This window comes from Euprymna scolopes, chromosome 15 (assembly GCF_053919585.1).
Source record: "Euprymna scolopes isolate OS-2025 chromosome 15, ASM5391958v1, whole genome shotgun sequence".
NCBI classification, from domain to species: Eukaryota; Metazoa; Mollusca; class Cephalopoda; order Sepiida; family Sepiolidae; genus Euprymna; species Euprymna scolopes.
In genome coordinates this window covers 14,045,310-14,069,071 of record NC_136496.1, presented here as the reverse complement: position 1 = coordinate 14,069,071, position 23,762 = coordinate 14,045,310, and the positions used below count along the sequence as shown (strand labels likewise).

General features: G+C 34.9%; 1 protein-coding gene across 19 annotated transcripts in view; it reads right to left on the bottom strand.

The window, feature by feature from the left end:
* LOC145293736 (rho guanine nucleotide exchange factor 7-like) overlaps positions 1-23,762 on the bottom strand; it is a 624,934-nt gene that overhangs the window by 40,125 nt on the left and 561,047 nt on the right. For all 19 annotated transcript variants that reach the window (XM_080140205.1, XM_080140207.1, XM_080140210.1 and 16 more), the window contains one exon: positions 11,576-11,663. In XM_080140205.1, the coding sequence (XP_079996331.1) occupies positions 11,576-11,663 (88 nt within the window). The remainder of the gene's footprint in view (positions 1-11,575; positions 11,664-23,762) is intronic.

Below are 23,762 nucleotides of genomic sequence, written 5' to 3'. Positions count from 1 at the left end.
GGATGTCTTTTTGTAAAAGTTTGTCAATGGGGTGCCATAGATTGAAACTCATGAGAATAAGGGAGAATATATATATTCCTCCTTATTTATTTTTCTGAAAGACTTATTGACTTGATAATGTAATAAATTTCCTATGTAACTTAACACTTTATCTTCTTAACTTATTCTATATATATATATATATATATATATATATATATATATATATATATATATATACACACACACACGCACACACATACATACATACATACATACATACAATATCATACCCAAAATAATACCTTCTATATTTTATTCTATCCAAATGGATCAGAGGGGATTAAAAGTTGCATTGTTATGATGAGTGAACTTATGCATTCATAACCTAAAAGTTTCATCTCTCTGTGGCAGATATTGACATTGCAAAACTTTGGGAAAGTAACCCGTCGTGGATGTGCTTCAAAAGCAGAGATGGGTTATCAAATTCCTGGTAAAAGTGCTTTGAAAATGGTGGGTACTATGGAGAATACTGATGCACAAGGTGCTACTCTCATCTTCGTGGTTCTTTTTAAGTCAAAGAAAAGTAGGGGGCTTCACTTTTGGAATGAGCCTCGCATGACAAAGTGTGCTTAAGATGCCCATGCACGGCCATCGTTCAACATCGGCAAAAGTGCATTGAGAATGGTAGTGACTATGTAGAAAAAATTCTGGAGCACAAAAGGTTACTCATTTTAATGGGATAACTCCCATCTTCCTAGTTCTTTAATTTTTTGGAGTTAAAAAATAGGAAGGCTTTGCCTTTGGAATGACCCTTATATATATATATATATATATATATATATATATATGAAAGGAGTTGGGTTTGAAGGCTAGCATATAAAAGAATGACAATATTAGAAGGAATTTTCAATTATGTTAGGTTTATTTACAAACATGATGTGTCGTACTAGATGGTAGGTGTTGATGTCCCTAATTTTCGAGAGTAGTATCTCTTCTTCAGGAAGGGGGTGAGGGAGATTTTGAAAAGAAACGTGTACAACTGTTTGACGAGGCTTTTCTTTGTCTGTTTTATTTTATTTTATTTTTATTTGAAATTATTGAATATTCCTTCTAATATTATTATTCTTTTAGATACTGACGCATGTTCATAGTGTTTCCTACAAACTGCATTGATCTCGCCTTCAGACACAACTTTTTTTGCACACTACGTAAAATGCTTCAAGCAAACTACAGCATCCTTCTCATATATATTAATTAGTGGGAGGAGTTCGCATGCAAATGAAATCATCTTGCCTGGAAGATATGATCTTGAAATAATAAGGATGCACACAATCTATATGTCTGATTAAATAAATCCATAAATGAGAAAACCGTTGGAATGCGGCTTGGATTTCGCATTAAAGAATTTAAATTACTTCTTACATTTGCCAATTTGTATGTCTGCTTTGAGATTTCTTTGGGTTTTTTTTTTTTTTTTTTTTTTTTTTTTTTCAATCTTCTCTTTTTGGAGAATCTAGAATAATGAAGCAAGCATTTTGTAATGATTTTGGAGTAAAAATAAATAAAACAGATGCAGATTTTGATACATATATGCACGCACAGATTTACATATACATATATACATATACTCACATACATTTAGAGATATATCTACACACATTTTTTTTTTCCTTGGAAGGTCACCACTTATCAAGGCCCAGAGGCCACTCAATGATAAGGGTTAAGTAAAGTGTTAGTAACATATCTACACTTACATTTAGAGATAATTTTACACATACGCTTTAAAGTACATATATATATATATATATATATATATATATACACACACATATTTTCAGATAAGTAAATAGACACATTTACAAACACATATACACACACACTATTGCAGAAACATATTTATATGCACACATTTAGTTACAAAGAAGTATTTGAATTAACGTAGTAAAAGATTTTGCATACATTTTAGGGCTTTAAATAACGTCACGAAAATGTATGCCAGGGCGTTACCAGTCATTGATTATATTAGCCTCGCTCGGATTGGCAAAATACTTCAAGCTTACATCTAAGTCAGAGTATTGGCAGGTTAAATTTAAATTAAGTAAGTACAATAAAGAGAAAACAGTGTTCAGCTGCCACTAAGATTGATTTCACTTTAACGTGATGCTGTTCGGACTCACCAACACCCCAGTTGTATTTGTATAATATTGGTTGGTTGATTGTTTTTGTTTTACGGCATATCAACCCTTTTCAGGTTATTTAATGCCAAATCCAATGATTCTCAAGAACAATATTTTAATAGAATACATTTGTTTTTTTTTTCAAGTTGATTTCTATTTAATCCACAATTGGACCCTAACAGGTACTACTACTCTGAGTAAGAGTGGACCTGGGAGCAATGGCAATTAAAGGGTGGCTCCACACTCCCCAAAGCCCGCAAGCTGGGGCCTCACCATCAGATATAGTTTAAGGTCACATCCTGGACCGTATAATATTGGAAAGTCACTTAGATCACATAGATAGCCAGTTTACGCAAGTTTATTAGACACCATTCCTGAGCGTTTCTGATCTCTTTGTGCAAAGGGTTTGTCAGGACAGCCTGACAAGGATAATTTACCCTCCAAGTGTTATATATGGAAATGGGCAGATCCCAGTAATTAGAGGAACAACATATATAAGTTTGGAAATAATATTTATTAAATGAAAAAGGCTAGAATTGAACCCAGTAATCAAGAGTTGAAAGTGAATTGCTATTTAGATACGATCTTAGGAATGTAGAGCATTGTCCATTGTGTTCAGAAATAACGATTCAACTACTGAGGTCAGATATCGGACAATGTAAATTAAGGAATGTTCTTTGTTTTGCCAAAAACGTGGTCGACATATGTCTATGTAAATCAATGTGAAAAAAGATTCACATGGTTGGACACGTTTCTGATGTCACAAAGAAAGATAGATTGAATATATTCAGTGAAGAGGCTTCGAAATGTGTCGGTTCAGTCAGAGTCGAGTTTGGGAGTTGAGCTCGGAACAGTCAGAGGAGGAGAGTTAGCTAAGGTCCTTTCGGAAGCGAAAGAAAGGATGAACAGACAATGCAATCCTGAAAGGCATCCGAATACCTGATGATGATCATCATCATCATCATACCCAGCTGGAATAAATATTGTCATGTAATTTGTAAGCCTTTGTCTTGACATTTTTCAACCAAAAAGGCAATGTGTTTTTGTGGTTCGTCTTTGTAGGAGAACATTTATATGTAAAACCTTACCAAAGTGTTAACTGTCTGTCTCCCCCCCCATCATAAATAATGTATCTCTCTCAGTGTGTGAAAAAGAACAGTCCACTCTCACATCTATATTCCTTCTACTACAAATAATGAACTCAACAAGTAATTGACATCATCATCATCGCAGTGTATAATCCTCTATTATAAATGTCGTTATCCGTTTCTGTGTACCCCATTTTGTGTCGTCCCCGATATACACCCCCATTACATAACACAAGTAAACCCTGACTAAATATTCAAAATAGCATCTGAAGTGCAGCTAAGACACTCCACCAGACTAGATGAATTCTGGAATCTGATAAGATGAGGAGACCACAAGAAAGATATACTATAATGTAGTAAACTGGACGATTGGGGAGAGGAAAAATTAACGTTCTTTGCTTCATTACTAACTCTGCTCTATTATTATTTTCATGGAAAGTACTCGTCTGAGCTCCAATCTATGGTTCCCTCCCTGTCAGACTTGCACCAAAAATATCGTCTAGCTACAACCACTATCAACAATGTCCTCTACTCTCTGTGTCTAAATCCAACTACAAATTCCATGAACAAAACTTCTTTCCTAAAACTGTCCGTCTGTGGAACTCTATTCTGCTGGCTTGTTTTCCAGCTGACAACAATATGGTCGTGTAGGAGTCCAATGTAAACAAGTTAAGCCATCCTCTTAATCGAATTCTAACTAATGTCCACCATTAAACATTACTATGCTGTTGTCCAGTAATCACCGTTTACTTGTTAACCTTTATCCTTGAGGCCTTCCTCATAAAAAAACATCAATAAAGGAAAATCTTGATGGAACGCTCAGACGAGGTGCCTTCAATAAGTTTGCAAACTTTTTTGTACAGGCATTTAAAATTGTCGAAGACTCTTGAAAATTCAGTATGTTGTTGCTATACATCTTATAAGATGACTGACTAACTTTTATGATTTCAGGTTCAAATGATCAGCTACAGCAGGAATTGGAATACACCCTACTAAAGCCTGATTGTCACAGCTGATGAATTTCAAAATGCAATCTGGACGTGAGGACACTTTAGAAGAATAATATGCAATAAAATTCTGTTTTAAACTTGGAAAAAAATGCCGCAAAAACGTATGGAATGCTTCAGATTGCTTTTTAACCATCTACATGAATTGAGTATCAGTTTTTGAGTGGCATAAGAGATTCAAAGAAGGCAAGGAGTCTGTGAGGGATGATGAGAGATGTGGAAAGAGTAAGAAAGTCAGAACACCAGAGTTGATTGGCCAAATAAAGAATTTCATGGATAATGACCGTCATGTGTCTACAGACAATAAGTGCACAGTTTGATGTCAGTGTGGGAACTGTACACACAATTATTCAGAAGGAACTGAAGATGCGGAAGATTTGCATGAAGCTTATTTCAAGGGAAAATCAGAAAGAAAGACATTGTAATGCTTTGTGTGGAGCTTCTTCCAAGAAAAGATCAGAAAGAAAGGCATCATAATGATAATGACAGCAGGGAGATGGTCGAGCTGATCAATTCAGATCCCACAGTTCAGAGCTTGTTCCCTGTGACTTTTGGTTGTTCCCTAAACTCAAAGAAAACCTTAGAGACGCTCAAGGAAATGAAAGAGGCTGTGATGAGGGTCTTTGACATGCTCACACAAGAGGACTGCCATGGGGTCTTCCAGAAGTTGTTGGAACGGTACAAGTGCATTGCAGCCAGAGGAGATTACTTTGCAGAGGCTTAAAGTTTCATGTATGTACTATCAATAAAAGTGCTAATATGAAAAAAGTCTGAAAATTTATTTAAGGCACCTCATATCTATGTCATCTGATAAATATAAATCAAGTGTTAGCTCCAAAAACGGACCCCTTGATTTCTGAGAACTTGTTGAAGTAAAATAAAAACAAGATATACACACATGTGCATAAATATATAAGAATGATATGTTTAACAGCAGTTATATATATATATATATATATATATGATGTGTTGTGTATGTGAAAATGGAAAACGAGAGAAACAGGAAGAACTTGAATGTAAATGGAAATCATTCAAAAGGAGTTTAATTGCAACAACAAAAACAAGTCATCAACAACAACATCATATAACATCAATAACATCATCATATAACATGAACAACATCACATAACATGAACAACATCACATAATAACAACAGCATCATCACATAACAACAACATCATATAACAACATCACATAACATCAACAATAACATCACATAACATCAACAACAACAGCATATAACATCACATAACATCAACAACAACAACATCATATAACATCAACAACATCATATAACATCAACAACATCATATAACATCAACAACATCATATAACATCACATAACATCAACAACAACATCATATAACATGAACAACAACAAAGAAAAAATATTAAATAAAATACGAGGCAGAAAAGTTGAACCATCCAAGTTTAATTTGGAAAATGTGCTCATATTTTTCCTTTACAAAAATATATTAAAAAAAATCATTTTCTAAGGAACTCTGTGTGTGTGAGTTTGTTCCCTATAGACTCGAAAACCACTGGGACGATTTTCATGAAATTTCACACAAAGCTAAGTTATGTGCCTAGCCGTGTTCTTAGATAAGTTTTGTATCGGAATGTCTTTGATAAGTATCGATAATCGAAATAATCATATGGAAGAAAGAACAAATGATTTATTCCAAAGTTAACACCTTACACAGCCTAACATCACAAGTGCATTTCAGAAGTTTTATTATCAAACAAGCTGAAAGCCCTGGCGTATAAAATTTGTATAAAATTAACAGCAAGGTCTTTGATATGACAATGCGTGTTCAAAATGAATGTGTCTACTTGAAGAACAATTTCACCATTGGTTCTCTACAGTGCAATATACAATATATTGTGAACTAAGTCACTGCGAGAGTTATGTGAAGCTTCCTCCTGGTGCACTGCGATTGGTTCCCAACTAAAACAGGCAATCAATTGATTTGATTGAAAAATGGTCGATTTCACTGATTTCAATGATAATAAAAATATGATAGTGTGAAACATTTGCTGATCATCATTCAATCCTGGGCAACGTTAGGTTTCCCTGCTAATAAATATATATCTATATTTGTAAAAATATAGGGGTTTTTTTTTTATGTACTTTATGTTTTATATTCATATTAAAAACTCTTTTTCTATTTATTTAAGAAGAAAATACAACTTTGTTATATATGAAACCAATTTTTTAATTCTTACCCCTTTAGCAACCCTTTTTACCAATGAAAACTTTTTACACGTCTAAATACCCTATATACTAAATTTCAAGTCTGTAGATCAAAAATTCGTTGAGTATATAGGTTGACAATTGTCCTCACATACACATTCTCACTTATATACACATATATATATATATATATATATATATATATATATATATATCGATTTCTTCATAGGGAATGCTTAGAGAGGTAATCTGGCCTATATTTGAGAAGCTTTCCCCTAAAGTACAACTCATCCTCAAGGTGGTGTCAATGTTATTTAGATAACGGTATTCTGGTGAAAGTTCAGAAAGGGGTTAAAAAACAAAAAGGCAATGGCATTTACCTAGGTGGGTTGAATAGGCTTCACTTGTAGAAGGAAGTTTCATGGGAATATAATCTTCACAAGCTGTCCCCAGTTACATGAAGGAGAGGTTAACATCAGAATCCATCATTTTCTATATGTGGCAAGACGTGTCTGACACAGAACCACTAATCTATGGAATGAGAATAAGAACACTGCTTCTGTACATGTGTAACCACCATTTCTTTTGGGTGTTCTGGGACAAACCTTCCCTGACTTCATATGCAAACACTGGGCCTTGTTGTTCAAGGTGTTAGCGGTAAATACCAGCAATCTTGCAAATAGATACAGTCAACAAAAACAATACCAAAGCACAACCTTCACAGGCTCCCTGCAGAAGTCTGACTAACTCGACAATAAGAATAAAAACATCAACAGCAGATGACTTGAAGTATTTGTACAAGGAATGTTCCAAACGTAATGCCTCTAATTTCTATTCTGCCCAAAATGGATCAGAAAGGATTACAAATTGCACTGTTATGATAAGTGAATTTATGCATTCATGACCTGAAAGTTTCATTCCTCTGTTGCAGATATTGACAGTGTGAGAGTCTAATACAGCAACCCCCGTGATGGATGTATGCCAGAAACAGAGGTGTACCATTGAATTCCTCTATGTAGAAAAGATTGAACTAATCAATATTCACCAGCACCCATTAAACATTTACAAAGCCAATGCAGTTAATGAGAGCACAGTTAGGAGATGGGTTCATTGATTTCAGAGTGGCAAGAGAGGCGAGTGGCAAAGTGCACTCTAGACTTTTATGACTGAAACACCATTCATCGCTAACAAGAGTGCATTGAGAATGGTGACGACTATGTGGAAAAATAAATTCTAGAGCACAAAGGTTGCTCATTTTAATCGCAGATTATTCAACGTCTGTCGCTATTAAGATAAAGTAGGTATGTTTTAACTCGGCATGATGCGTAAAAAGTAATATCTAAAATTTAGGGGGAAAAAAAGGTTTATTGTTTCAGGGGCAAATGGACATTTCTAACCTTTAATATCATCAAGTAGTAAACACGATTTTTAATGTTATCATATAAAGGGAAATAATTCTGATTTTTTTTTTATCACAGAGTTATTTCCCTTATGCTGACTAGAGTTATGTATGTGAATGTCCAGAGAGAGGAATGGGCTGGACGAAGACAAAAAATGAGGAGAAGAAAGAAAGAGAGATAGAAGTTATGTTACACTTTTGCACCAGGTAATGTTGCATAACCCTGCTAGTCGTGACATAAAAACAAAACACTTCTACCTGGTCATGGCTGACAGAATGGAAAAATTTATTTATGCTAGTGGATTAAGTAGAGGTTCAGTTCAAATTTCCGTAGATGTTTCCAAGTTCAAAAAGGACGGCTGGTGCTTTTTTTTTTAGCTGAAACTGTGTGAAAATAACAAAGATGGGAATAGTTGTCCTAATTATCGAACTAATCCCCCCCCCCCGCCTCATTTTATTTTTAAATAAAAAAATTAAAAAAAAAAAAAAGAAATGTTAAATTTCAACCCCAGGAAATTTGGTAAGCTTGTCACAAAAAAAAAAAAGAAAAAAAGGAAAGTTGGTAATTTATATTACCTGTTTTGATTGGACTTTTGTTTTCATCCTGAGTGTTATTTGCGCATATACAAGTGAAGCCCCCAACCGAAAGTCTCATCACAAAAACTGCATATATAAGATTTCATGCAAATGCAAGAAACTATACAAAGGTGAGATCAGTCGCCCCCTAAAGGTAAAGCTAGAACACCGTAAAGCCATGATAAGGAAGGGGGTTGAAAAGCCAGGACTAACTGAAAAAGAAAGAACACACTTCCATTTGTAGAATGAGGTCAAAATAATTAACAAGGATGCAAGATGGAGGATCAGGACTCAAAGAAGCAGCATAAATGCTAAATAAAGAGAAAATTGCTAGGCAGACGAAGCTTACAAATTAATAGCATTTGGGAATGTCTAATTGTAGAAAAAACAAAAATTGTACACCCTTAAAATTCCAGCGATAGAAGGGAGGTAATCCCCTGCTGATCTTTATTAGAGTTGCCTCCTCTTTGTCAACCAATTTTTTCACACAGAAAACCACGGCCAAAAAATAAAAAACAACTTACAAGAATTTCGAAAATATCTACTGAGCCAGTAAATTTTCTCTTTTCTTTTCCAAGCCAACAACTAATATTCCTGAGGACAGTCAAAGGCCAAACTGACCGAAATGTTGCACAAATAATGCTCAAAATGAGAACAATAGTTTGATCAAAACAAGTAACGCAAACAATCATCCCACATCTAAAAAATTCAGAACTGTAAGTTGGTTATTGTTCTACACTGACAAGGGTGGAGGGGTGGAATGTTCTAATATTCCCGCTAAGTAAATTAATTTGTGCACGCACATCATACACTGTTTTCAAGATTAAATTCTTTTTTGCGTATTATCTGGATTCATCAAAGTCGGCTTGTAAGTCAACAACAAATTGTACTTGGATGTGCTGAAGAGTGTGCTGATCCCCTGGTGTAATCAGGTGGCCGCTGGCAGACCCTGGGTGTGGCAGCAGGATTCAAAGAGATCCAGGTTTGACTTCAGAAAGAGTGCTATGACTTTGTACCTTTCTCTCAATGGCTCACCCCTTTTCCCTTGACCTGAACCCGCAGGACTACTTCGTTTGGTCATACGCCAAGAACATCACCAACATGACCTCCCACAACACCAAAGCCAGCCTGATTGCCACCATCCGCCAAGTATTCGCTGAGCTCCCGCCAGCGCTTGTGGAAAAGGCATGCTCCCAGTTCCAGACCTGTATAAGGGCAATGATTGAGGCTGAAGGTGGCTACATTGAATAGATGTCAGCTCTACTACATATTCCAGTTACCTGAATTTATTTTATCAATAAAAGTTTTAAAATAAAGCTGTAGTGTTGTATTCTTTAAGGCGAGGAATTTCATCATTCCATGTTGTAATTAGAAAATGGCTGTTTACGAGAGCAGAGACCAATCTAATTCTCATTATTTTTTAACTTGTTTTTTTTAGACTGGGTGATTGGGAAACGCAGATGGCATCATCTGGGTGACACACGTTTAGTTTCTCTCTACATTTTCAGAACGCATGTCGTCTCTCTCGCTTCCAGAGTCTGACTGCCCAGAAATTCTGGTTCTGTTTCTCAAACATGAACATTTCTATCGAAACATTTAACACCTGCATTTCTAGCACATTTTATCTAATGAGCTAACATTTGAACCATCACCTCAATCATTTTTGCTACCAGGTTATCCTGACATGTACTCTATGTAACTAGTGAACATAATCTCTACTTACTGGTGGTCCGAATACCTAACAAATGTTTCCGCGTACACACGGAGCATAAAATTTGTTGGAATATTTTTGTACCAAAAATTGTGTATCTCCACGTATATATTTTTCATATTTTTATTCTGGTTCAGGAGTTATCTTTGCTGTATTTCGCACCTTTATTAAACTTTGTTTCGTACATTTTGATATTCGTACGAAACAACCATTAATTTTTAATAGAAAAAGCAAGGCTAGCTACTTTGGAATGACATCATGGAATCCAGAAAATCTTTCTTTTTGAATTTTGCAACCAAGAAAAGTGGACGTGTGCTTCCTTGCCTGCTGTGGACAAGATTCCTGAGTCTTTCCTTCTGGAAGGATAACCCAGCAAGAAGAAAAACTGACGCAAACACTTCCTTACAACTTGTATATATGTGGTGACGGTACGTGCATATTTTGTAAGAAAAAAATTTGGAGTAATTTTAAAGCCAGTTTAAAGACAGTTAAAAAAAAAAAAAAGCAGGGCAAATGACCGTACAGTCTATCTTAAACCTTTTGAGTATGTCCCAAAAATTAAAAAAAAAAAAAAAAAAAAGCGGGGCAAATGACGGTACAGTCTATCTTAAACCTTTTGAGTATGTCCCAAAAATTTAAAAAAAAAAAAAAAAGCAGGGCAAATGACTGTACAATCTATCTTAAACCTTTTGAGTATGTTCCATAAAATTTAAAAAAAAAAAAAAAAAAAAAAAAAACGGGGCAAATAACTGTACAGTCTATCTAAAACCTTTTGAATATGTCCCATAAAATAAAAAAAAGGGGCGCAAATGACTGTACAGTCTATCTTAAACCTTTTGAGTATGCCCCATAAAATTTATTGTGTGCATGCTTTTGACAGTACTCGTTCTTAATTTTAATATTAGAGGTGGTCGTTTACAGTAACGATGTTTACAATTTATGAACCAGCTTTTTTTTCTTTTTTTTTTTTTTTTTTGTGCTAATTTTTGTTACTTGCTGCTGTTCGTATTTTGAGTGCCTGCAAAGGGGCTAATTTTCAACCTACCTTATAAATAAAACGTTTTCCTTCATTTTAAAACAAAACCTCTTTCGACTTCATTCTTTCGCCCCACCCCCCACCTCCCACCTTTTTTTTTTATTTATTTTATCCTTTTATTTTTGTTCCGGGCTTTCATTTCACGTCAAATTTATCTGAAACCGGATAACTTTCTGACAAATTAGGGAGAATATTAGTGGTGGCATGCGTTCACAACGACGACGACGACGACGACGACGGAAACGACATGAGAAAAAGACAAGAAAGTTTTTTTTCCGGGGGGGGGGGGGGCTGAGAGCAGCTTTGGAAGTTTAGCGTTGGGTAGAGATTAATAGAAAAATGCAAAAAGCCAAAGAAAAAGTTGGGAAAATAATAAAATGTTTAAAAAAGAAAAAAAAACTTACTTTTCTTTGAATTTTAAATTATCTCCATCGACATCATCAATAATTATCTTTTCTTCTTCGGCAATCAGCACGTGGGGACTGTAAATGGCTGAAAAATGCAAGAGAAATAAAACTTATAATGAATATGTGAATGTCTAGGTGTGTCAGAAATTTCGTGAAAAATAGTGAATAATTCCACCCCGTCTTTCTAAGCTTATAACTCCTCGAAAAATGTCATTCAAGCCCTAATTTTGTTTTTCAATTAAAGGAGCAAGGACCAAGGTTTCATCAAAAAAAAAAACAAAAAAAAACAAACAAGGTGTTTGTTTTTTTTAAAAGGTTTTAAACTTCGAACTTTACAAGTAAATTTCTAAAAAACACTACTTTTTTTTGTTTTAAATTTGAATATATTATTTATTGACCTTTTCTCTTCAATTTCTGATATATAACACTTTGGTGGGTAAATTAATTATTTACTTTTTAATAGACATTTCAAAATGGGAGGCGTGAATTATTCGACCCTCTGTCTTTCCAAACTTATAACTACTCGAAAAATGTAATTCAAGCCCTAATTTTTTTTTTAAATTAAAGGAGCAAGGACCAAGGTTTCATTAAAAAAAAAAAAAACAAAAGAAAAAACAAACATGGTTTTTTAAAAAAAAGGTTTTAAACTTCGAACTTTACAGGTAAATTTCTAAAAAACACTACTTTTTTTGTTTTAAATTTGAATATATTATTTATTGACCTTTTCTCTTCAATTTGTAATATATAAAACTTTGGTGAGTAAATTAATTATTTACTTTTTAATAGACGCTTGAAAATGGGGAGGGGGCGTGAATTTAAAAAAAAAAAAAACGTTTGTCTAAAATATTATATTCTGTTTATTGGAAAGAGCATAAAATTTCACATTGACCCTGAAAATATTGTAAAAATAGAATCAATAGAAAAATTTTGATAGATTTTTAAAGTTTAAAAATTGAAAAATATTGAGTTTGTAAAATTCATTAGTTTAAAAAAAAAAAAAAAAATATTTCTATTACTTTTAAAACAACTTTAACAGTTTATTTTGGAAGTATAATCCATAAAGAAAATAAACAACCCACTTTTAAAAGAGAAATTACGAGTTTTTTTATATTTTATTCGCAGTTTCGTGATACACCTAGTGAATGTCTATTGTTTCACCATACCAGAGTGTTTCACTATGGCATTTCTCCTGTACACTTCAAAAATGGACACTAAAAATATTCCTCAGTTCCGGGATTGAGTTATCATTGAAAACTATCCATTTTAATTGTTTTAATTAGATATGATTTGAAATTTACTCACCAAGTGATTCATCTTTTATCAAGTTTCTGCCTACTATTCTCATCCTCTCTCATTGAACATTGATACTCCTTATCTCATACAGTGTCTATCACTCTTGCTTCCTTACACACACTTATTATTATTCAGAGTTAAAAGCACTAAAACTAATTGAATATTAATACACTTGCTATGTCTAGTCATGTTGAAGAGTTGTGCTAATGACGAATCAGCAGGCATTGTATATATATATATATATATATATATATATATATTTATTTAGTAATGTGATTGATAATTTAAATTCAAATTAAAAATCTGTTTCATTAGGAACACAACAAAGTCAATTTGTACGCTCGTTTCGGAAACGATGTTTTTTATTGTGATATACATTAAGTCATGGACAATAATTTTGACATATAGTTTTTTTTTAAACAAAGTATCCTCATCATCAAAAGTATTGGGTGGGTCTTTTTTTATATATAAAAGACATCATAAATGAACCTAGCATTTTTTAAGTAAGGCAGATGTATCTTTTAATTGTTCGCCTTTTGAAAACCGTAATTATCGTTAAAGCATTCATTTTGATGTTGATTGTAGCTTATAAATGCACAAAAAATATTTCAAACAAACTATATGTCAAAATCATTGTCCATGACTTAATGTCTATCACAATAAAAACATTGTTTCCGAAACAATCGTACAAATTATTGACTTTGTTGTATTCCTTCTTATGACTCAGATTTTTAATTTTTAACTTTAAATTATCAATCACTTTACTAAATATTAAAGTAGCTCTAGGATATTTGTAGGGAGCTACTATCTGGGACATAATTTGCAGGGATACTATGTAGGGAGTTGAGCAGCAACATGTTTGTTTACATTACACTTGAACTTCTGCATGTCAGTACAATCAGGGAAGCAGGAACCCGGAAGGGAATTCCAAAGTCTGGAAGTCCTGGGGAAGATTGGTATCTGAGGATCTCTACTGTGTACTGGCAGGATTTTGCTGACTGTTGGGTTAGTCAGAGGCATTTACGTTGAGAGGTTAAATGAGCTTGTAGTTCGTCAGAGCACCTACCATTAGAATATTTGCAAAAATATTACAAAGTTATTCAAACATCTTTGTAATTACATGTCTAAGGTTTCCAAGCCATTTCAATGAATGCAGAATTTTCTGCAACAGTTAATAGCGTCTCAAGTTATTCAGTTAATGTGAACTTTTTTCTTTCTTTTTTTTTTTCCACAATTTAAGCTTAAAATTAAATTCTATGCATAAATAACCTGAAAATCATGAGCCAGGTAAATTATTATCAGTTTCCCCTCATCATGTTGAAATTATAACTTCACTTTAATCCGGTATTGAATCTCATGAAGAATTAATTTTGCTGGAAGTCATCGATATTTTAATTAAGGTCCTGTTACATTTGCAAATGTGTCTGTCTCAATATTCTTTTTTGTTTTTTTTTTAAACTTTAGCATGAATTTTTGTAAAATAGCTAAAAAAAAATTCATCCTGAAAAAAAAAAAAAAAAAATCAACCTGATTGCTATTTGGAATTCTGACCAGATAAATTTGAAATAAATATGATGATAAATCAACAAAAATGAAAATGCATTTGCAAGCGTTTCTTTTATATATTACTAGCTCGGGGTACCCGGCGTTCCCCGGGTGTTTTTGGGTGTGTGTGAAAAAAAAGAGGTGGGTTTGAAAAAAAAAACGGAAGCTTTTACGACACGCAGTAAAGTGTGAAAAAACAAACAAACAGGTGCTCGTTTTTGATTGACGCGACGGCGATTTTGTGCGGGACAGTTTTTTAGAAAAACCCGCTTGCCCGTCTGATATGACGAAGTCGACATTGACCAAACTGGCTCTGGGCCTGTTAGATTTATTTGCTTCCCCACTGAGCAAATTAGGCACAAGGCCGTTTTTAAATGTGGAGGGAGGGGGAGGGAAAGGGGGACCCAGCTCCCGAGAGGTGGGAAATGGGAGCTGGATAGTAACTGTGGTCTGTAGGGTGATCCCTACATTGACCAAGTTCAGATATGTGGGGTTACCCCCACATATGGTCTTTGCTTGCAGCATCTGTCGGAACAGATACTACACTTTGATCTTGTCCCTCGTGCCACAGAGGGCGGAGGGGCCTGACTGGCTCTGGGCCTGTTATTTGAGTCGAGTTTCGCTTTTGTTTATACCGAAAAGCGAATGTAACGCGTGCCGATACGGGAAATGTGGAATAATTAAGGTTTGAAAGTGAATAAAATTAAATAGACAGGCGAGGTCCGCGGATAACTCTGAGATATTACAATTTATGGATGATATAAACAGTTTTAAGAAGTTGCGAAGCGAGCGAGCGTTTCTCCAAAAGAAGCCTTTTGCGGACATCGCGGAAAAGCGAACACACACACACATACATTTTCGCTTTTATATTTATAGATTATTTTTTTTAAAGGCCAGAGGACGAGTTAACCGAAACAAGGTGAAACAATAACAACTATGAAGATAAGGATAACAGTTCACAAATAAATGTTTTTGTTTTGTTTTTGTTTTTTTGCCATATAGTCACCGCTTATCAAGGCCTAGAAACCATTCACAAATGAGGGTTAATGGGTACCAATTTGGTGGAAATTAGATAGCAGTTACTTTATTTACTTTCTTGGCCTTTTGGCTAAGATCAAAGTGTAGTTAATGTATATAGTTTTACAAAAACGCTAGAGAATCAAGTAGGGATTACTCCACAGAGTGAATGAGGTATTGTGGTAAATGTTGCCAGTCAAGAGTAAGTCTCCAAAGACTTCATTTTATCTTTAGTAACTATAGTTACAAAAGACCATAACCCTCCCCATCCCCATTTCTTAGAGGGCCTTGGTGCCTAATTTTGTTGCATATTTTTTATTTTTTGGAAACTCTTCAAATTTAAAATTGACTGCAATAAAATATATAACTAAGATCAAAGTGTAGTATCTGTTCTGCAGATGCTACACTTCCATTTCTTGTTCTCTTTCAGTGGAGGAGCAATCCTTCACAACCGAGACAAGTTTTAATTTTCGTATCTTTTCTCCACGTTAAAAAACGACCCTGGTGTCTAACTGTCCCGTGGGGAGGCATTGTAAATAGGTACTTTATTTTAGAGGACGGTTATCAAGAATTTGTTCACATCAGACTTGAAAACGACCATGTTATAGTCAGCTGAGAAACAGCAGTATCCTATTACCAATTTATACCCTCATCATAAAACGATGACATCATTCAGCGTGCGCAGAGACAAACAAGTAAGCGAAAAGTTCAACAGTTTTGGTAGTCTGTAGACAGATAAGTTAAATAAATTATTTATTGTCACGCATGAATAGAGCTTTGACATCGTCTGAAAATATGCTTGATATAAGCTGTACAGTAATAGTCATATTCTGATCACTAGAAGCGTATATAAAGGGCAACTTTGTGTGTGTGTGTGTGTGGGTTAAGCTAAAAGTAAAAAAAACTACATAACAAAGACCCACAAAGTTGGTATATTCTTGATCAGCATTGCCCCAGATGAACAATATCTAAAATTTAGAAGAAAAAACAAAAAAAAAGATTTATTCTATGACCTTAAATTAGTGCAGATTTCATAAAGAAAATAAGGATCAGTTTTTTGATCATTTTATGTACGAAACAAAAATTACTTTAATTCTTTATTAAGGAGTTACTTCTCTTATGCCAACACATTCCTCATAGCTTAAACAAATGATATCTAAAATATTCAGTTAATGAGGCAGAGTTTCGTCAAAAGGTGCAGTTTTTCAGTCAGTTTCAATCCTAAACAAAAATTCCAAGAGCAGAGCTTCTTTCAGAGAACTGTCCGTCTGTGGAACATAACACTGTGTGGCTGCTTCCTGGCTGACTATAACATAATCATCTTCAAATCTAATGTGAATGGCTTCATGCTGAGCCGTCCTCTTAAATAATTTGGTCCTACCAAAGTTCCACCATGACTGATCATGTTGTCTTTCCATCTACCTAACACTTAAATTTTTTCTTGGAGTGGTTTATGGGACTTAATAAGTGATGAATACAGTCCCCTACCCAAGTATTAAACACACACACACACACACACACACACACACACACAATAATTAAAAAAAAATTGTTTTGTTTTCCACACATGAAAGTTATACATTTCTTGCCAACTAACAGTCATCAGCACAGCTTAGTTATATATAGTTTGTGGAATTTTTTTTTTTTTTTACATGGTAGTCACCACTTATCAAGGCCCAAAAGCCACTCGGGAATAAGGGTTATTGCTTGTACAGTAAACAATAGGATAATATCGCGGTAATTGTTAGTAATGGAGATTTGATAAAGTGTCTTACTTAAGGGGGCAGTTATTCAGGAATTTGTTTATGTTGGACTTTAAGACATCCAAGTTGTAGCCAGGTGGGAAACAGGCAAACGGAAGAGAGTTCCACAGGCGTGCACTTCTAAGAAGGAAGCTTTGTTCATGGAATCTACGTTTTGATTTAGGCACAGATAAAGAGTGGGAAAAATTATTGACAGTGGTTTCAGCTAGACGGGTATTTTTCGTGAAGGATACAGTAATTTCTATAGAAAATTTGGAGTCAGAGAGCTCAATATAATAGGCAACGGTCAAGAATTTTCCAACATCTTCATGCTACAATTTATTTCATCCTGCCAAAGCAGGCACGATTCCTCAGAAATAGCATAATGGTTTGTAGTATGAAGAATGAGAATGGTCACGCCGTCTAAATGTTGTTGCAGTTTGGGAGGAGGGTATTAAATAATCTGGTCCTATCCAAGTTCCATCATTACTGATCATGTTGTCTCCACATCTACCTAACACTTAAGTCTTATCCTAGAGTGGCCTATGGGTGACCCCAGCCCCCCCCCCACCAAGTATTAAACACAAACAAACTAACACGGTTTTTCAGAATCCTATTATGTTATAATTTGGACAGAAAAATGCTGACGAATTACAAAATTTTGTATTTATGTGTATAATACAAACCATATATATATATATATATATATATATATATATATATATATACATACATAGTAGCAAAAGTACCCGTTGTTGACTGGGTTCAAAAACAGCCTACAGAAAATGGACTCTGATTTATGAAAGTATGACAGGTTATGAAAAAGAAGGGTTGTAAAGAGATAGCTTCGAATTTGGGGGTATCAAAATCAAAGCAAAATATGATGAAAATAAAATAAAATAGATAAACCCCATAATTTATTATACCATACCTGTTCGCACTGAAACACTTATCACAATATTCTGTGGATCTATATTAAAAAACTTTGTTAAACTTTGTGACATATTTCCATTCTATGGAGGTCAGGTGTGAACGAACATAATTTTATTATACCATATTTCTTCAAACTGAAACATAATTATCAAAGTATACTTAAACAGATAGGTATGAAAAGTCTTTATTAAAGTTTGTGACTATTTCCATTCTATGGAGGCCAGGCGTGAACACAACCCCACAGTTCTATTATACCGTCCCTATTTAAGTTAAAACATACTTATCAAAGTATTCTTATGTACATCTATATCAAAAACACTTGTAAACGTTTTTTTTTAAATTTTTTTTTTTTTATTTCCATACTTTGTGGACCAGGTGCGAGCGCAGACCCCACAATTTTAATGAACCACTGTTCTGCCAGATCAAAGATACCCATTCCTGTGTCTCGATACATCTTCTATCATTATATGTAATCAGTTTTTTAAAATAGTCAACCATATAGGAGCCTATTCGTGACCAGATACACACACACACACACACACACACATTCAGCTTTATATTATAGATATATATATATATGGAGAACAAGTACATTTAGGGACCTCTTATTATGCGTTTCAGTTTTTGAAATGTTTGAACATTATCTTTCTCTTCCATACTTTAATTCATAATATTATTTATTTGTATATTTACTTTATATTTTTAAAGTTTAAGAGTTTTATTCTAATCGCTATAAATATTTTTATTTATTATTTTCATAATTTTTTATTTTTTTTACAATTTTTATTCTTTATTTTTTTTTTGTTTTAAAATTTAATCTCAGGTGCTTCGATTACTATATTAATTTCTTAATCTGTTTAATTTTTTAATCTTAAATTTAAAATTTGTTTTAATTTTTAAAGTTTTTTTTTTTTTAAAGAATAATTTTCATAATGACTTAATATTTTTTTAGATTAATTAATATTAAATCTTTAATGTTTATTTTTAACTATAGCTTATTTTCACAATTTTTTTTTTTTTCAAAAGCCGCAAGTTTATAATTAAGAGTCCGTGGGAAAGAAAGCTAATTTATCATTGAGAAAATAAGGAGTTATAAAAATAAAAATAAATTTGTAAAATTGTAAACAACAGTGTTTCATTCAGCATACAATATGTCATTTGTAGAGAGACAGATATAAATGAAGGTTGAAGAGAGTCCAGCATAGATGAACAAATCTTGATCCCCTTTGTGCTGGATTTGATACCGATGGTACTAATGAAGGTTGAAGAGAGTCTGAAACGTTATGTTGTTAGTCTACCAGAAAGCAAAGCAAAGCATTAAAATGCTCGATTTTTAAGATGAAATTAAATAATCGATTATTATGATTGAAATTATAATCGATTACTATGATTGAAATTATAATAATCGATTATTATGATTGGTAAAAGTATATTGTTAGATAGAAATATTTCAAAGATGTGAAAAGTTAAGTTGAAATATTTACATTTAATAGAAGAGGTACCATTTAAGATTGACGCAAATCATCTCTTCATTTGCATATTTTAAAACTAAACATTAATCAGAAGTGACTTTTCCAGGGCATTCATCGTCAAGACTAAATATCAGCTGACGTGATATTGTAAATAAACACCGACGGAATTCGATGAACGACATTATTATTTGTATTTATTTGGGGGGGGGGGCGAATTAGTCCACCGGGTAAATTATTCCTCACAATATATAATAGTCAATAGAGGATTCATTCTATAATAATACATACACAATCTGTATAAAATGAAATATCATGTTTAAGCTTATTGTACAACCTGTCAACGCCGGGTGTTTATACTTTTTTTGTTTTTTTTTATTGAGGTAGATGGCTACACATGCATACGTGTATATATATATATATATATATATATATATTACATTTTCACCCTAAACAAGGCACATTGCCACTTTGGTGTAGGGGGCTACTATCGGGGGCAACAACTACTAGGGTACTATGTTGGAATTTAGGCAGCAAGATGTCGGTTCACGTTACACTTGAACTTCTGCATGTCAGTACAGTTAGGGAAGCAGGGACCTGGAATGGAATTCCAGAGTCTAGCGGTTCTGGTGAAGAAACTACTGGAGTAGAAAGATCTTTTACATCTAGGGATCTCTACTGTGTGGGGGTAGGATTTAGCTGCCTGTCGGGTTTGTCGAACATCGTGGGGGCACAAGAGTCTGCAATTCACCAGAGCATTTACCATTAAAATACTTGTAAAACAGGCAGAGAGATACAACATTCCGTCGATGGGACAGAGGCTGAAGCTTAGATGCCAGTTCAGGGCCTATCAGATTGGCAACTCTCTTTTGAACCTTTTTTAGTAGTGAGAGACTAGTAGCAGATGCACCAGCCCAAATGTGACAGCAATACTCCATACATGGGCGAATGGTGGCCTTATAGAGGTACAGGATACTTTTTGGTGTTAGTAGTTTTCTAGCACGGTAGAGAGAGCCTACCTTTTTCGCAGCGGCCCTGGCAATCCTTTCAATGTAATTGTTCCAACTCATGTTTCCTGTGAACGTTAGGTCAAGCAGTTTGAAAGATGTACTCTCAGATAGGGAGTCACTGGTCATTGCTATTGGTGGCAGAGAAGGTTTCTTGTAATTATTGAAGGAAACCAGTTAAGTCTTGGCAGCATTAAATGTGACCATCCAGTTTTGTCCCCATTCCACTATAGATTGGAGATCATCCTCTAGTGTTTCTGCCATTTCTTTAGATATGTGTTCATTTGTTTTTCTGTCATGCCTGTTATAGAGTGTGGTGTCATCAGCATATATACCCATCACAGAGGCAATTTTGTCGGGGAGGTCATTAATGAATATTAGGAAAAATAGAGGTTCAAGGATAGACCCCTGAGGCACTCCCACATTTATATCATATTGTTTAGATGTATGACCGTCAAGGACAACCTGGATTTTTCTCTTATCAAAGAAGGATTTAATTATGTTAAGTATTCTACCAGTGATACCATATGATCTAATTTTCCTGAGGAGACCCTCATGCCATACCCTGTCAAAAGCCTTAGATATATCTAGAGCTATCGCTCTGCCGTCCCCCGCTTTGTCCAGTGAATGGTATATACGTTCAGAGATTACAGTGAGGATGTCTGCTGTCAAACGGGCTTGTCTAAATACATATTGTTTGTCAGTCAGAAGTTTAGCATCTGTAAGGTGACGGACTAGAGCATGGTTAATTAAGGTCTCAAATATTTTGGCGAAAAGTGGGAGGAGGCTAATGGGGCAATAATTTGATGGGTCAGTTCTTTTGCCGGAATTCTTGAATACTGTTACCACAGAAGGAGTTTTCCAACAGCCCGGAAAGCAAGATTCATTAAGGCATTTGTTGTAGAGTTTGGAGAGAATTGGAGCTACTTCGGCTGACCACTTTTTTTAATAGCACAGCTAGGATGAGATCGGGTCCACATGCTTTTGAAGTGTCAAGGTTTTTTATGATAGCATGCACCTGAGCAGGGGTGATTTTTAGATCGTCTAGTGTGGTGTCTGTCCGCAAAGGAAAGTCAGGCAGGGGGTGGTTGGAAGAGCCAGTGTGGAGTTTGAGGCAAACCGACTGGCAAGCATATTAGCCTTCTCGGTTGCTGAGCAAACAACCTCGTGATTATTGGTTAGTGAGGGAATTGGTGATTGCCCATTATTTACTACACTGTTGTAGATTTTCCAGCGTTCCTAATTTTTGTGCTTCGGTGAGTTTTTTAGTGGTTTCAGTAAATTCTCTCTTAGCTGACGCCATTTCTTCCTTAACATTACTTCTAGCTTCTATATATTTCTGTCTGTTTGAACTGGACTTATGTTGGTTAAATCCGCGGTATGCATGCTGCCTTTGAGCAATGGCAGTTGCGCAAGTAGAAGTAAACCATTGAGGAGAGTGGGGCTTGCTTTAAAATTTTTGCGTGGGAACATGTGCTTCAATTGCTGTTTTGAACCATTCAGTGGTCTCATTTGTGCACTGTTCTGCAGGAAGAGAAAAAATATTTCCCCATGAGGCATCTCTCATAAGATCTCTGATGGCTTCCCAGTCAGCCTTTTTATAATATCTCGTTTTGAGCACTGGCTCTTCAGTTTTGTGCCTAGAATTTAAGGCGATTTCGACCATAATCACCGCATGATCAGCATTCCCGAGTGGGCTGTCAGCATTTGTTATACAATCCTCAGGAACTGTGGTCAGAAACAGATCTAGAAGTGATGCATGTTGTTTTTGCTGGTCAGCGAAACGGGTTGGAAAAGTAACAATTTGTGATAGGGAGCGAGATATAGCGAAGCTATGAGTTGTGCTGTCCGCTGAATCTGTGTAAGTACAGAATCCACGCCAGTTTTTGTGGTGGACATTAAAGTCACCAAATACATGGACTTGGGCGCTAGTGTCGAAGGAGAGCGCTGTGTCTATGCTGTCAGAGACTTTGTTTATTATGGTGCAGTCCTGGGTCGAGGGAGAGCTGTAGAGAAAATAAAAGTAGCTAATGTTATGTTGTATGTTTAGTCTAAAGCACATAAAGGCTTGATCGTCCAATTTTAAGTTTATTTCTCTAGTCAAGGGGAGGGTGTTACGAATGTACACTCCAAGTCCGTGAATATTACAGCAGAGTGGGAGATAGCCTGGCATGTTAGAGTAGTTAGAGGGGATGGAGGAGTGTAGGTTAGTCTCACTTAGTGCTAAGATATCCCGGGTTTTTGTTAAGAGAAATACTTCGACATCATTTAAATTACTTCTAAGCCCACGGATGTTCGTAAATACAAGCCTCAAGGGAGAAGGCAGGTTGGTTTTGTTTGAGTTTGGGCCTGGTTTTAGTGTAATTTTTTATTGTACTGGAATTCCAGAGTCTAGCGGTTCTGGGGAAGAAACTATTGGAGTAAAAAGATCTTTTACATCTAGGGATCTCTACAGTGTTGGGGTGGGATTTAGCAGCCTGTCAGGTTTGTCGAGGGTGCTCACGTCGTGGGGGAACAAGTGATTGCAGTTCGTCAGAGCATTCACCACTAAAATACTTGTAGAAAAGGCAGAGGGATGCAACATTTTGTCGATGGGACAGAGGCTGAAGCTTAGATGCCAGTTCAGGGCCTATCAGGTTTGCGACTCTCTTTTGAACCTTGTCAAGGAGCGAGAGACTAGTAGCAGATGCACCAGCCCAGATGTGGCAGCAATACTCCATACATGGGCGAATGGTGGCCTTATAGAGGTACAGGATACTTTCGGATGTTAGTAGTTTTCTAGCACGGTAGAGAGAGCCCACCTTTCTTGCAGCGGCCCTGGCAATGCCTTCAATGTAATTGTTCCAACTCATGTTTCCTGTGAACGTTAGGCCAAGGAGTATGAAAGATGGACTCTCAGATAAAGAGTCGTTGGCCATTGCTATGGGTGGTAGAGAGGGTTTCTTGTAATTATTGAATGAAACTAGTTTAGTCTTGGCAGCATTGAACGCGACCAACCACTTTTGTCCCCATATATATACATACATTATATATATATACATTATATATATATATACATACATTATATATATATACATTATATATATATATACATACATTATATATATATATACATTATATATATATACATACATTATATATATATATATATACATATATATATACACATTATATATAT